General features: G+C 46.7%; 1 protein-coding gene across 1 annotated transcript in view; it reads left to right on the top strand.

Annotated features, from left to right (window-relative positions):
- Nucleotides 1-14,042, top strand: part of LOC134013575 (transcription factor COE1-A-like) — a 46,824-nt gene extending 32,782 nt beyond the window's left edge. The window contains 6 exon segments of the mRNA XM_062453076.1: nucleotides 5,171-5,363; nucleotides 5,931-5,982; nucleotides 5,985-6,111; nucleotides 6,592-6,758; nucleotides 8,153-8,347; nucleotides 10,752-14,042. Of these exon segments, the coding sequence (XP_062309060.1) occupies nucleotides 5,171-5,363; nucleotides 5,931-5,982; nucleotides 5,985-6,111; nucleotides 6,592-6,758; nucleotides 8,153-8,347; nucleotides 10,752-10,783 (766 nt within the window). The 3' untranslated portion in view covers nucleotides 10,784-14,042.
- Nucleotides 14,043-15,294: the final 1,252 nt, after the last annotated feature.

The following is a 15,294-nucleotide window of genomic DNA, read 5'->3' as shown; positions in this document are numbered from 1 at the left end:
TGACATCATAACTGCCGATGCACATTTTGTGTTACCTAGACACACAACCTCTGCTTCTGTGTGTGTGTGTGTGTAGGTCTCTGAGAAGTGTGAAGATTCAGGGTGTAATTGATCTTTGGGGAGTAATGAACACACACAGTCACACCCACACCCCTTTTATCTTATCGTTTACAATGTCCAGCTGGGACAGCTGGTGTTCGGAGGCACACACACACACTGACTCACACGCGCTCACACACAGAAACACATGCACACCGTCAAATACATGCACACACGAAGGTGCTTACCTGAAGGACTCACTGACAAGTCCTACCTGCAGTCCTGTATCTAATGGTGAACGGGCAAGAGAGAGAGAGAGAGAGAGAGAGAGAGAGAGAGATGAGAGAGAGAGAGAGAGAGAGAGAGAGAGAGAGAGAGATGAGAGAGAGAGAGAAGAGAGAGAGAGAGAGAGAGAGAGAGAGAGAGAGAGAGAGAGAGAGAGAGAGAGAGAGAGAGAAAATGGGGGAAGGAGAGAGAGCGAAAGGAGAGAGACAGGGAAAGGAGAGTGTCACAGTAGCGGCAAGCAATGTACACATCCATCACACAAACGCATTCAACTCACACATATTACACATTTTATTATATACACGCATACACGCGTGCGTACACATACATGCATGTACTGTACACGCACACACACATGCTGAGCAGCCCTGACGGACGGTAGGAGAGCTGCGTCCCCTGTGACACCCTCAGCAGAGAGGGTCAGGGGACAGGAAATGATGTCAGCGCCAGAGGCTGGCGTACCTTGATGATGTCACTGGGGTGTCTGATTTCCTGAGAGAGCAAGTGAGTCACGAGAGGATGAGATGAAAACTGACTCATCTCCACCTTAATGGTATCCGACACACAATGCACACACACACACACAGTCCATATGTGTGTCTGTGAGTGTATAGCGTTTGATTCCACAGACTACACTCTGGCATGTCAACACTTCTCGACTGAAACAAGCAAGTCTACAGGAGTAAAAGAGAAGAGAGGATGAGAAGAATGGAGAGGAAATGAAAGAGAGAGGGGGGGAGGGAGGGGAGGGTGTTTGTGTTGTTTAAGAGTGTCTACAGGGAGAGGTGATCCATCATTATGGTCAGTACTGCCTCCCTCACCCAGTCGATCGAAACACACACTCACACACAGTCGCACACACTCGCACACATTCTCACAAACACTTCTCATCCAACCGATCGAACACACACTCCACACTTTATTACAGCCAGCCTCCATAATTGAGTCACAGCCGAGGCAGAGAGACACGTGTGTGCGTGGAGATTCCTCGGGCACAGCTGACATCGAAACATTTCTTGTTACACACCCTAAAATGTCCAATTCCGAGAAATGATTTGCCTCTGTCTCCTCAGATACACACGCACACACGCACTCGCGCACACTCCCGCACACTCACAGTGCTGATGTCACTAGCTTGGCTCATGCCGGTTCTATCGATTTCTTTCTTTATTGAGGTAATAACTGTTTGTTGACGGTCTTCCTTTAAACTGCAACACGGGAGGGATGAGGAGAAGAGAGGAAAGGAGGAGAGGAAAGAATGGAGAGGAGGGGAGAGTAGAGGAGTAAGACAGGAGAGGAGAGGAGAACAGTCTGTACAGAATGTCTGTGCTACCCCAACATACATACAGACAGACAGACAGACAGAGGGACGGTTAGAGCAGTGGTGTGTGTGTGTGTGTGTGTGTTTTGGTGCGTGTAAGGGGATTATAAGAGGAAACAGAAGCTGTAATTGCTCAGTGAGCATTAAGAGTAAGAGAGAAAAAAGAGAGGGAAGACAAGGGAGAATTACAATAAAGAGAGGAACAAAGAGAGAGAGGAAGAGACCGTAAGAGCAGAAGAGAGAGTTGGCTTCCAACCTCTTGTCTTCAGCCCTCGCTCCCCTCCTCCACATCTTCCCCCTTTCTTCCTCCTCTCTCACTCTCCTCTCTCCCTTTTTCCACCTCCTCTTCCTCCTTCTCCCCCCCCCCCCCCCCCCAGGTAGTTAGTCTGGTCCCTGTTGGCCATGGTCAAGCTCCACCGTCTGTGGTTGCCACGACGATCTGTAACCCCCGGCAACAAACTTTGACCCCCCAGACAAGGCCCCACATGTCACAACTGCTGTTGTTGTTGTTTATTTGCACACACTACACACAGACACACAGAAACCCCAGGTACACACAGACGGTACACACAGACAGTACACACACACTGGTAAGTCTAAAGGGTTTTTTCTGTGTGCGTGGTTATGTGTGTGTGGAGAGAGAGAGAAAGCGAGAGAGAGTTCTCCTCAGGACTGTTGTAGTAACTTTCCTGTGGTGAGTCACTCAAAGATGATGTCATACTCCTGTCCCATCACACTATGATGATGTCACGGATTACACTGAATTTTCAGTATATTAGTTGACGCCACCAATAATGAGTAAGCGGGATTGCGCTATACACACACATACCCTCACACTCATTCTCTCTCACACAGATACACACACACACATTCTCACAAAAGCAGTATAGTCTGCTGTGTGTAGCTGTTACTGGTGTCAGCCACCTAGAAAGAGAGAGAGGTGAGAAGGAGAGACGGATACAAAGAGAAGTAGGGGAAAGAGAGAGATGGATTGGAGAGAGAGGAAGTGAGAGTGATAGAGGGAGAGACTTTGACTTTAAAGATATCTTTATTGGGCATTCAAAACTGCCAGCTAACAAACAGTTATACCACAAAAGCCATTTTTCTCTTACTTACTCTTATTCAAACAAAACCCATTCAATTTATTTCCAGACAAACCTAAAAAACAAAACCTCCCTACATTAAACTTAAGCTCTACCCCCCCCCCCCCCCTCCCACATCCACTGTGCACAAGGCACCCCTCACCCACCACACATCAGCAAACTCTCATTCTTTCCCACCAGCTTACAATATGAGAACTCAATACGTAACCTTGCCATGACCAGCCCAGCAAAACTGCCTTTGCATCGAGTGACCCCACTCCCATGAGCCTACTCTTCCTTGACTTCCATATTGCCAACTTGGGCTGCCCAAATAAATATTTCAAGAGGCATGATCTTCTCTTCTCCTGAATCAGAATCAGAATGGGATTTATTCGCCATGAAAGTTTGCACAGACAAGGAATTTGCTTTGGCAGGAAGGAGCATACAATAAACAAATAGGGACCTAAAATGTAAATATGTGGACTATCTGTACTAAGGGTACATAAACTAGCAGTAGTAAATGGAATTAGAATTAAATAAAATATACAATAAAATAAATAAAATATAAGTTGCCGTAATTTACGATATAAAAATACAAAAATACCAATATTACAAAAAATACAAATGTACAAGATACAATTTTGTAATGCAGTGCAAAAAGCAGTGTGTTTTAAGAAGGAACAGTGTGTTTTAAGCAGGAAACTGTGAACTGTGTACATGACCCACCACTCATACACCATACCTGCAGCACCTGAAACAGGCCTTGTAACCTGAAACACTGGCTACAAAGATGTCTAACAGATAGAGGGAGAGAGGAGAAGTAAAAGATAGAGGGAGAGAGGGGAAGAGAGGGGAAGAGGGAGAGAGATGGAGGGAGGGGAGAGAGAGAGGAAAAGAGAGAGGTGTGGGGAGAGAGAGGTAGAAAGAGAGATATGAGCGGGGAGGGTGAATGTAAGATGGAGAGAGAGTGAGAGAGAGAGAGAGAGAGAGAGAGAGAGAGAGAGAGAGAGAGAGAGAGAGGAAGAGGGAATAGAGATGACAGGACAAGAAACCTGATACAGCACTTCCTAAGGCAAAATCCCAGCATGCATTAGTGCACCCAGGGGTCTGTCTGAGATATGACATCACTGCGGTGGCGTTCTTACGAGGGATAGGACGTTGACCCTACATGAAGGCCGTGTGCAATAGACCATTAGGAGACGATCACTGATAATGACTAAATGGGATGAACATGCTACCTATGTGCATCTCTGGCTGGTTTGCGTGTGTAGGTGTGTCTGTGTGTGCATTGGGAGTGTACATGTGTGTTTATGTGTGTCTGTGTTTGAGTGTATATTTGTGCCTGTTGTGTGTGCGTGTGTGTGTGTGTATGTGTGTGTGCGTGCGTGTGTGTGTGAGTGTGTGTGTGTGTAGTGCGTAGTGCATGTGTGCGTGCGTGTGTGTGTGTGAGTGTGTTGAGCATGGCTGACCTCACCCCTAATCACTCCTTCTGCTAATGCAAGCAGATGAGATTAAGGCAACTATAAGTTAACCCATTAAAAGCACTGAGAGAGGGAGGAGACGGAGGAGGCGGGAGGGAGGAGAGAGAGACAGGAGAGAGAGGAGGAGGAGGGAGCACGTGGAGGGTGGAGGAAAAGGGGGGAGGAGACAGGGAAGAGGGGGAGGGAGGAGGAGAGATAGAGGAGGAAGGAAGGAAGGAAGAGAGTGGGAGGGAGGAGAGGGAGGAGGAGGAGGGAAGGGAGAGAGGGAGGGAAGCAGGGAAGCAGGGAGGGAGAGAGGGAGGAGGAGGGAGGAGAGAGGTTGGAGGAGAAAGGGAGCTAGGAGAGGGAGAGGGAGGAGAAGAAAGGAGAAGTAAAGGATTGAGTAAAAGGTTGGAGAAAACTCGATAAGAGTGTAGCTGTTAGCTCTGTTCTCTCCTCTCTCTTTGTGTTAGGGTTGGAACGTGTGTTAGTGTGTATACTTGTATGTGAGTGTGTGTGTGTTGTGTGTGCGTGCGTGTGTGCGTGTGTGTGTGTGCGTGTATGCACGTGTGTGTGTGTGTGTGTTCCCTCTGCGTGGACCACTGCAGTAATGAGAGGTTAACACAGTGGCAGCGCCTCCATAATTGAGTGAATTTAGCACCTTGGACAGCCACACTAAACTGCTTATTGCTTTCTGACCTCCTTCCAATGTTCTGCTACGCCCCCCCAACCCCATCCACCCCCCCACCCTCCACCCCCCCTGACTGAGAGGCAATATGCTGCAGAGCACACACACACAGGGGACACATACAGTCAATTACACGGACACACACCCACGCACACACACAGTGAAGACATACAAAACACACAGACACACACACAGAAACCACTATAATGATCAGCAGCACATGCTTAAGGGCATGTTCCAAACTGAGGTTAGAGGAGAGGAAAGGAAAGGAGAGGAGAGGTGAAGAGAGGTGAAGATGGGAGGGGAGAGGCCAGTGTGTGACAACTCATAGGCCTGTAAATGGAACTTTAAAGGAACTTAAATATGATTATCTTCTAACCCTCCTCCCTCTCCTGACCCCCCCCCCCCCCCCCCCTCACCAGGAAGTAATACTGAAGAGGGCAGCAGACCTTGTAGAAGCACTGTATGGGATGCCCCATAACAACCAGGTCAGTTACACACACACACACACACACACACACTCACAGCCCCCCCCCCCACACACACACACAAACACACTAATAGCTAAGCCGCTGATATATTCAGGCCTGTACTTATAGGACATGTCTTCTTGAATAATTCCTCCTCTAACTAATAGCCAACATGCTAACTTGTGCTAGCATCACCTGACACTACTAGCATCACATGTCAACGCCACATGACTAATGCTATAACGTCACATCACTAAAATATGACATTGCATGACTAATGTAGACATCCAGTAGCAGGTAACACAACTACGACCTACACTGTCTAGACAGAGGGGGGAGGTGGGGGTGGTGGCATGTTCAAGTGTGAACGCTAGTAAACTAACTAGCACATACTCTCCTTCTCTCTCCCTTCTCTTCCTCTCTCCCTCTCTCCCCCTGCTCTCTCCCTTCTCTCTCTTCCCTTCTCTCTCTCCCTTCTCTCCCTCTCTCTCCCTTCTCTCTCTCCCTTCTCTCTCTCCCTTCTCTCCCTCTGTCTCCCTTCTCTCTCTCCCTTCTCTTTTTCACGTCCTCCTCCCCCCCCAACAGGAGATCATTCTGAAGAGAGCTGCTGATATAGCTGAAGCTCTCTACAATGTACCCAGAACCACAACCAACTGACAGGACTCTCCAACAGCTCCGTCCACGCTGGCATGATGACGGTCAACTCCTTCTCCGGACAGCTGGCCGTCAATGTGTCGAGTCCCCACAGGCCAATCAGGGTGAGAGGGCGGGCCTTGTATGTGGGAGTGAGGCAGCGGAGAATCCCTGAAGATATTCATTTTGTACGCGATCCTGTGATCTAGGTTGGAGATGTCTTCGTCAGTACAGCTGATCCTCTTCTCATTCTCCACCCTCTCTCCATATCTGTCACTCTCTCACCTCTCTCAATCTTCCTCTTGCTCTCTCGCTTTCTCTCCCTTTGACTCTCCCTCCATCCGTCACTCTCTATCTCCCTCTCTTTCAATCTCCCTCTCTTTTCATCTCTCTCCCTCCCTCTTTCTTTCACTCTCATTATCCCTCTTTCTTTCACTCCCTTTCTCCCTTTCTCCCTTTCTCCCCTTTCTCCCTTTCTCCCTTTCTCTCTCTCTCTCTCTCTCTCTCCTCTCTCTCTCTCTCCTCCTCTCTCTCTCTCTCTCTCTCTCTCTCTCTCTCTCTCTCTATCTCCCTTTCTCTCCCTCTTTCTCTTTATCTCTTCCCCCCCCCCCAGGTTCAGCCGTAGCTCCAGCAGTGTGTCTCCCCACGGTTACGTGCCCAGCTCCACCCCCCAGCAGGGCAGCTACAGCAGCGTGAACGGCTACGCCAACACGCCCATGAACAACCTGGGGGCCTCGCCTGGCTTCCTGAATGGCTCCGCCGCCAACTCTCCCTACGCCAGTAAGGAGGGGGGGGGGGGGAATGGGGGGAGGAGGGGATGGGGGGATGGCGGGAGGGAAACACAGAGAGAGATGGAATGAGAGAGAGAGAGAGAGAGAGAGAGAGAGAGAGAGAGAGAGAGAGAGAGAGAGGGAGGACCTTAGATCAGTTCTGTGGTGATTCCCCCCTGGGGCTGTCTGTCCCTCCACTGTCTGTGAACATGCACACTCCTCTTCTGTTCTCCTCCTCCTCTCCTCTTCTCTACCTGCCGGACTTTCATGTGACAGCTTCTCTCTGTACCCTCCCCTCCTCCTCTTCGCTCTTTAATGAGCTTCCTTTAACAATTAGAAGAAGAGAGGAAGTGGTTGGGAGGAAGACAGGAAGGCAGATAAAACGAAGAGTTTGTTCCTGTTTGTTTTTGTTGTTGTTTGTGTTATTATGGCATGAGAGAAGGGAGTTTGAGAGGGCGGGGTGGGAGGGGGGGGGTGGCATTTGAAGTTGTGCAGAGATCTGAGAGGAGGAAGTGAACTTTCTGTCTGGGCCGTCATTGATGACCAGCCAGACAGGAAGTGGCCCTACCAGCCTTCCATCTATAGGAAGGCTGCATCTGTGATCTTTCTGGATGTTTGGCAAGCTGTTTTCCCCCAACCTCCTCACCTTACCGCATGCCCCCCTCCCCCCCCCCCCCCGCCCACCCAGACAAGCAGGAGAATTAAAAAACGTTAATTAAATCGATAACCTGATTGGAGGGGCAACCACCTCTCCTCTGCTCCTCCGGCCGTTAACAAGTGTTCTAGAATGCCGCCTCACTCCATCAGACATGACCAATAAATCCACCCGCCCTGCCTCTCCCACTCCGATTTTCATTAATTGATTCGTTGGGTCTTGATGAATGGATCGTGCCCTTGTTCCAATTGGCTGTGCTTGGCAGAAGCTGTTAGCAAAATGAATCATTCATCATAAAGACTGACCAGTTAGACTAGATCAGGTGTGTGTTCAAGTGCGCTAAAGCGTTCGGTTGTTGTTAGTGGTTGCTAACCCACAACAGGGAGCTCTCCAAGGTGAACTGGCAGATCAATACCTATTCATCCTTTAAATCCACCGGAATTTAATTCCCTGGATATAGAGCTGTTCTTTTTCTCTTGTTTAAATGCTTGTTTTTCTTTTTATGCTCCAGTGACCGCCACATTCTCCCAGGAGAAATTAAAAACCTCTCCCTCTGTCTCTGTCTCTCCCTCCTCCTCTCCTCTTCCTCTTCCTTTGTCATATTCTTCTCCCCGCCCCCGCCTCCTCCCCTTTCTCCTCCCTTCCTCATCCTCCTCCCCCCAACCCCTCTTCCCCTCTCTTCCACCCTCTCCTCCCCATTCTCCCCCCTCCTCCGCCCCCTCTCCTCCATTCCTCCTCTCCTCCTCCAGTCGTCCCCTCCAGTCCCACTATGGCCTCCTCCACCTCCCTCCCCTCCAACTGTTCCTCCTCCTCAGGTATCTTCTCCTTCTCCCCGGCCAACATGGTCTCCGCCGTCAAGCAGAAGAGCGCTTTCGCCCCTGTTGTCCGCCCCCAGACCTCCCCCCCGCCCACCTGCACCAGCACCAATGGCAACAGTCTCCAGGGTGAGTGATACGCCAGCTGGCCAATAGGGGATCTGTGTTCTAATATGTCCTCTCATCCCTTTTGGTTTCAGGCCCTGCTAACTCCTCCAATCAGGGTATCTGTCACAGCCCATCCTCCTCCAATCAGAGTCTCTGTCACATCTCCTCCTGCTGTATTCTTAAAATAACTGTTTTCTCCTTTTTCCACTCTGGCCCTCCTCTCCCTCTCCCACCCTTTCCTCATACAACCCAATGCTCTCTCTATTCCTCCCCCTCTCTTCCCTTTCTCTTTTCCTGCTCATTTCTCTTTCCCTCTCTCTCTCTCTCTCTCTCTCTCTCCCTCCTTCCCTCCCTTTCTCCATCTCTCAGACCAGTCTTATGTGGACGCTAGCAAGTACTCTACAAGCAGTTCTCTGCAGGGACTGGCCTTCTCTTGAAGTATGTTACAAATTCCTCTCATCCCTCCATTCCTCCTCTCATCCCTCCTCATCCCTCCACTCCAACACTCATCCCTCCATTCTTACACTCAACCCTCCTCATCTGTCCATTCTTGCACTCAACCCTCCCTCCTTTCGAACCTGCCATTCCACAGGAAGTAGTATTGATTGTCATAGTGTATAATTTCCTGTCTGAGAAATGCATTTTCTATTACAAACCCTCCACTGAACCATGAATGCACTTTGTCTTTCACAAACACCACAGACTCACTAACTGAAGCAGTTTCTCTATTCACTCTGTCACACACACACCAGCACGCACACACACACACTTAACTCCCAATAACAATTTTCTTAGTCTCTCTATATATCTCCTCCCCTCTCTCCTTCCTTTTTTCTCTCCTCTCTCTCTCTCTCTCTGACCATCCCTCTTCTTCTTGCTGTTGGGATGTGATCAACTATGACAGCTGTTGACAATCCATACTGGTACTCATTACTCTGTCACACACCTACCTACTGCACTGCACTTCACAGTGAAAGTGTGTGTGTGTGTGTGTGAGAGAGAGATGAAAGCAGTAGGGTAGGTAGCGAGCCTGTCATACATGATGTTCTGTCAGTGAGACGGTGTGTGGAAAACTATCTCACCCACTCATGTAAACCTGTGCAACACACACACGTACATGAATACACACAGACACACACACGCGGAGGCACACACGCATGCACACACATATCTCCAGATGAATCTGACTGTTTCTGATCTCAGCTTTAAAATCGGAGAACTCTCAGATGAGTTGCCCAACATATTGATTCAAGAAACGTTACTTTATATATTTTACCACCGTAAAAAGAAAGGAAATATGTGAATGTGTGTGTAGGTGCACAGATGTGAAAGTGTGTGTGTGTGTCTGTTTGTTTGTTTGTCAGCATCTTCAACCACCTTCAAGAGATCTGAATATATCAGCAACCTCCTATCTTCGAGCTACCTTCTTAGCAACCATCCTGTACCTACAACCTCTGCTAGCTACCCTCCCAGCAACCCTACTGTACCTACACCCTCTCCTAGCTCCCCTACTGTACCTACACCCTCTCCCAGCAACCCTACTGTACCTACACCCTCTCCTAGCTACCCTACTGTACCTACACCCTCTCCCAGCAACTCTACTGTACCTACACCCTCTCCTAGCTCCCCTATCCCCTCTCCTAGCCACCCTTCTAGCAACCCAACTTCCTAACCCAGCATCCCTACAGATCAATGCCTGACCCCAAACCCCTTCATCATCCTCATCATAATTTTCTGCAATGAAACATTTCACACTCTCACCCACACCACATGTTATTTGTTAGTAGTTTGCCAGTAGATGAGAGACATAAAGCTTGAGTGTGTGTGTGTGTGTGTGTGTGTGTGTGTGTGTGTGCGTGTGTGTGTGTGTGTGTGTGTACAGTATGTGTGATTGTGTGTGTGTGTGGTGTATGTGTGCGTGTGTTGTGTGCAGTATGTGTGTTTATGTGTGTGTGTGTTTGGGTGTGTGCCTATTTGTGTCTGTCATCAATGCACCACTATCCTGGGGTGTGTTCACAACATAGATAACCATCCTCATGTGTGTACAGACAGTCCCACTTTTGAACACGCACGAAGGAATTATTCATTATTCATATGCACACACACACACACACGCATACACACAGTGAGAGATGGTTGAGAGTGTGCTACAATTAAGACAGGCTTTTACACATCTAATAGAGTGTGTCAACAGTTCTGTTTTTGCCCGCCTGGCTTGGATGTTGAAACGTTGGGAAGATTTATCCTCTATTTGAAACGTCGTTTGAATCCCAGGCCACAGCTAGTCAGCCAGATGTGAGAACACATTGCTCTGTTTAAGGACACATTGTGTGAAGAAAACTTTGAACACCAATGTATCAACTGATGATTTTCTTTTCTCTTCTCCCTTTCTCTCTCTCTCCTTCTCTCTCCTTTCACCGAACAGTGATCCCTGGAATGATCGTTCCTCCCATGTAAGCGATGCGTGTGTACGTGTGTGTGTGGTGTATGTGTGTGTGTGTGTCTGTGCGTGTGTATGTGTGAGAGGGGAAGAACACACACACACCCAGCATGGATCTCAGTGTGTAGTTAAGGCTCCGGTTTGGGGCTGGAACCTCCAGTCCTACAATGAAGACAGATCCAGAAACTCAGGCGCTTTTTACAAGGAATCACATTTGAACAAAATAAATGAATATGGAAAAAAAACTCAAGAAACAAAAAACTGTGCATTTGCAACAACTCGTTTTCAATTTGTACAAATACTCACTGATGATTTTGTAGAGGGAAATATTACCCAAAAGCCCCCAGTCTCCACCAAGGGGAAACAGTCTATTTATTTTTGTTTGGGAGAAGATTCACTCCATTGCCTTTTTGCTTTGTTGTTTTTTGTGTGTGTGTGTGTGTGATGGATTTATTGATTATTCAATTTGTTTTGTGCAAACTTTGAGTGACGACGCCCATGTTTAAAGTGTAATATACATCACAGAGACTCGCTAAAGGGAATTCTCTATTTCTGAGTGGAAACCAGAAGAATAGAGAGACGTTTAAGTGAAGGAAAGACAGGAGTTAAAGGTGAAGAGGCAGTGAAACAGACCTGACACCCAGACCCCATGCTGGCCAATCAAACAGATGGAGGGATTCATTTCCTCCTTTAACAGAAAGATGAATGGAGGAGGCTACAACCCTAAACCCCGCCCCCATCAAATCCCGCCCCCAAGCTCACAGGGACACACACCTGACTTGACGGAGAATGACTTCGAATGCTCTGCTGGTGACCATTTGGCTAATCAGAACCCTTTTCACATGCCAACCAAGTGCCACCTTAGCTGTGTAACCATGGATGCAGTGGAGGCCTAGCCAATCCCCTACAGACACTCCTTCCTGCAACTCAGATGCCATTTTGAAGGAAAACATTTTTTGAAGGAAGGAAGGTGCCATTTCACAGAAGTTTTTGTTGTTGTTTTTGTATGTTTTTAAAACAAATGAATTACTAGGTTTGCATTTCTTTGTGTTATTTCATGTGAAACTGTGATGAAGATGAAGACAGTGATGATGATGATGATGATGATGATGATGATGATGATGATGATGATGACGACGTGTCGGCCATTCAGAATGTGTTTGTATATTCCACCAAGTCACCAAACAGGAAGTCAAACTAGCCAATGGAGCGACATTTCTCATCACAAGCGCTGTAAAGGTGGACATTGGATAGCCAGCAATGTACTACTCCAGGGATGTGTTCAGCAAATCTCTGAGTTTGAATCAAGCATTTAATTTTGTGTGCGTGCGATAGTGTTTTGTACATAGCAATGAGTTTGTTGTGATTTTCCCATAGATTCTTTTTGCCAAAGTCATCATTTTGTCTCCTATTTAACCATTAACATAAAGTCTTAAGGCAGCTTGTGCGTAGATCAGTCCAGTGCTGCTCACCAACACATCCCTCTCCCTGCCGGAGACACAGGCACATTCTTGTTTACGGGACAAACAGATTTAGATAATCAATCTTAAACTAAATGGTTCCACACTGTACAAAAACACAACTGAAACCATTCGGTTTGAGCTGTAATTAGTTCAGTCCATTACATGGAAATGTGTGTAGTGATTAAAATACATTTAGTATCAAATACAATTATCAGATAGTGGAAGACACTTCTGGTGTGCTTGAATTCAATATTTAGGACACCCCGTACAGTGAAACCAATGGAACAGCGCCGAGGTCTGAGGTGAATCAAGCACACCTGAAGTCTAACCAGTTACCTCTGAAGTTGGCCTATCCACATAAATACTGCTACAGACAGGTGGAATAACACGTCCACTTTTTCACTCCCTCTCTCTCACTATCTCTTGCTCTCTCTCTTCCTATCTTTTCCCCTCTCTCCCTCTCCCTCCCTCCCTCTGTCTCTCCTTGTGTGTGGGAGTGTCTGTACCTGCAGCTTAGAGCAGACCTGTGACATCATGCTGTTGTCTTGTGTTTAAATGTTATTTTGTTACATTTCACGTCATTCATGTTTTTTATAATTGTTCAATGAAGCCATATTTCCATTTAATAATTCCACCCGCCTAAAAAAAGCCATTGTCTATTTTTGTATCATTTGTAAGTTAATTAAAATGTTTCTTGTTTTTTGTTCATTATTTTTATTTTTTATCACATGGTAAAAACGTCATATTATTCTTGTAGTATTTAGTTCTAAAGATTTTTAAATTATGTATAAGTATATCATATGAATATCTTTTTATTTTGCTTTGCGTTTTCTGAAGAAGTGAAGCTGTTTTAAACAAACAATATGCATGAGATCTTTAACACGCTTAAAGAGAGTGAAAGCAGGAAGAACAATTTGTCAAAAAATATGAAAATACTTTTTATTTTCTATCACAGTTTGCTTTCATCTCCCCTTGCCAGTCATCCCCTCATCTCTTTACCTCCTCTTTTTCTCCCTCCACCCTTGCTTTATTTATCTAGGATTTGAAACAAACACAGACGCATCGACTGAACGAGACTTCTGAATGCCTTAACACACACTCATCCTCAGATAGACAGACAGACAGACAGGCAGGCAGACTTTACTCTGGAGGTCTCTACACACTAAATATATATAGATACATCCAATACACATCTGAGTTTGATGTAGAGAAATCTCTCTCTGTCTCTCTCACACACTGTCTCTCTATCTCTATCTCTCTATCTCAATCTCTCTCTTTCACTCTTTCTCCCTCCAACACAGAATTGAGACATTTTCTTTGATAAGGGTCATATGACCACTCTTTGTCATCTTGTATGTGCGTGTGTGTGCATGTGTGGGTGTGTGTGTGCACCACCATCAGTTCTCTTAAAGAGGATGTGGTGAGTGTTTTATTTAATTGCTGAAGGATGATGACTTCACTGAGATTGGTGAGTCTGTGTACACATGCACTTGTAACCATGATGATGATGATGATGATGAAGAGGATAATAATGATGATGATGATGATGATGATGATGATGGCAGATACTACACACAGTCATTTGGTCAATAAGAACAATCTTCTCCCTCTGCCAACCCTCACCCCCACGCCCGACTCTGCCCCCCTCCCCCCATTCCTGGCATTGGACCAGCCCTAAAGCAGCATATATATATGAGTATATAACAAGGACACAGAGGGAGAATCAAACTACTGTAAAGATGCTCATTTTTGATGAACTTTGAAGATGTAAAAAACACTTTTCAACTTTCACTATATTTAATTAAAGTTCCATCTCGTCTGTGAAAACGCTGGTGTGTTGTCTTTCTCGTGCTGTCAACTCACACCCACACGCACACACACTCTCTGAACCGAAGTGTGCATATGTGATTTTGGGGTATTTTCATGCTGCAGTTTGCTGTCTCCCACATCATCCCACCCTGTGCAAAGTCACACACACACACATGCATACACACACACATACTTACATACAGCCCACATACTATACATACAGAAAAACACCAAACAAACCCACTTGGAAAACACCACACAGTCTCAGACTCACAAACACCAAGCATGCTCACACACACACATCAGACTAAGTGTGTGATGATAAACAATGGTGCCCTGAGGAAGTTTCTAATGAGGCAGATGTGGCCTGCCTCGGGTATCGACCTGGACAGCCTCAGGCACCAAGAGAGAGTGTGTGTGCGTGTGTGTGTGTGTGTGTGTGTGTGTGTGTGTGTGTGTGTGTGTGTGTGTGTGTGTGTGTGTGTGTGTGTGTGTGTGAATGTGTGTGGGGATTGTGTGTGGGTGGTGTCTGCTTGTGTGTGTATGCGTGTGTGTGTATGCGTGTGTGTGTGTATCCTTCTACTTTCCAATTCCTAGCCTCAAGGCCTAATCAAAAAGGAGTCACAGATGTCTTATTGACACCAATTAGTTTCAATCCCATGACACACACGCTTTCTCTCTCCTGCCTAAATTATATAAATCATTTTTCAGACAAAGTCTGGGACAAAACATTCACAGAAACACATTATAAACTCACCTACAGAACACATAACACATACATACATACACTATAAATGCATCTTGAGAACACACACACGTACACTATCAACTCGCTTCCAGAACATACACAAATGTCACACCTTGCTTGGGCATTGATTTCTTTCTTCCACACACACCAAAAAACGGTTGCGAGACTGAAGACATCCATTAGCTAATGGACCCATCTCTCTTGCTTTCTGTCTATTTCTAGGTCTTTTTCTCTCCTCTTCCTATTTGACACCCCTCCCCTCTTCTCCCATCCTCTCATTCTTTTATTTGCCTTCACCACTTTCTCCCCCCTCCTCTCCCATCCCTCTCTCTCCTCCATGGTCCCCAAAAGTGCACTTAACCCCACTAGACAACCCCCCCCTCCTCCCTCATGTTGTAATGCAGCCAGAGAAAGTGTATGTATGTGTGTGTGTGTGTGTGTGTGTGTGTGTGTGTGTGTGTGTGTGTGTGCGTGCGTGCATGTGTGTGTGTGTGTGTGTGTGTGTGTG

This window comes from Osmerus eperlanus, chromosome 27 (genome assembly GCF_963692335.1).
Source record: "Osmerus eperlanus chromosome 27, fOsmEpe2.1, whole genome shotgun sequence".
In the NCBI taxonomy this organism is placed as follows: domain Eukaryota; kingdom Metazoa; phylum Chordata; class Actinopteri; order Osmeriformes; family Osmeridae; genus Osmerus; species Osmerus eperlanus.
The sequence above is the reverse complement of the archived record's forward strand: the minus strand, read 5'-3'. Positions and strand labels throughout refer to the sequence as shown.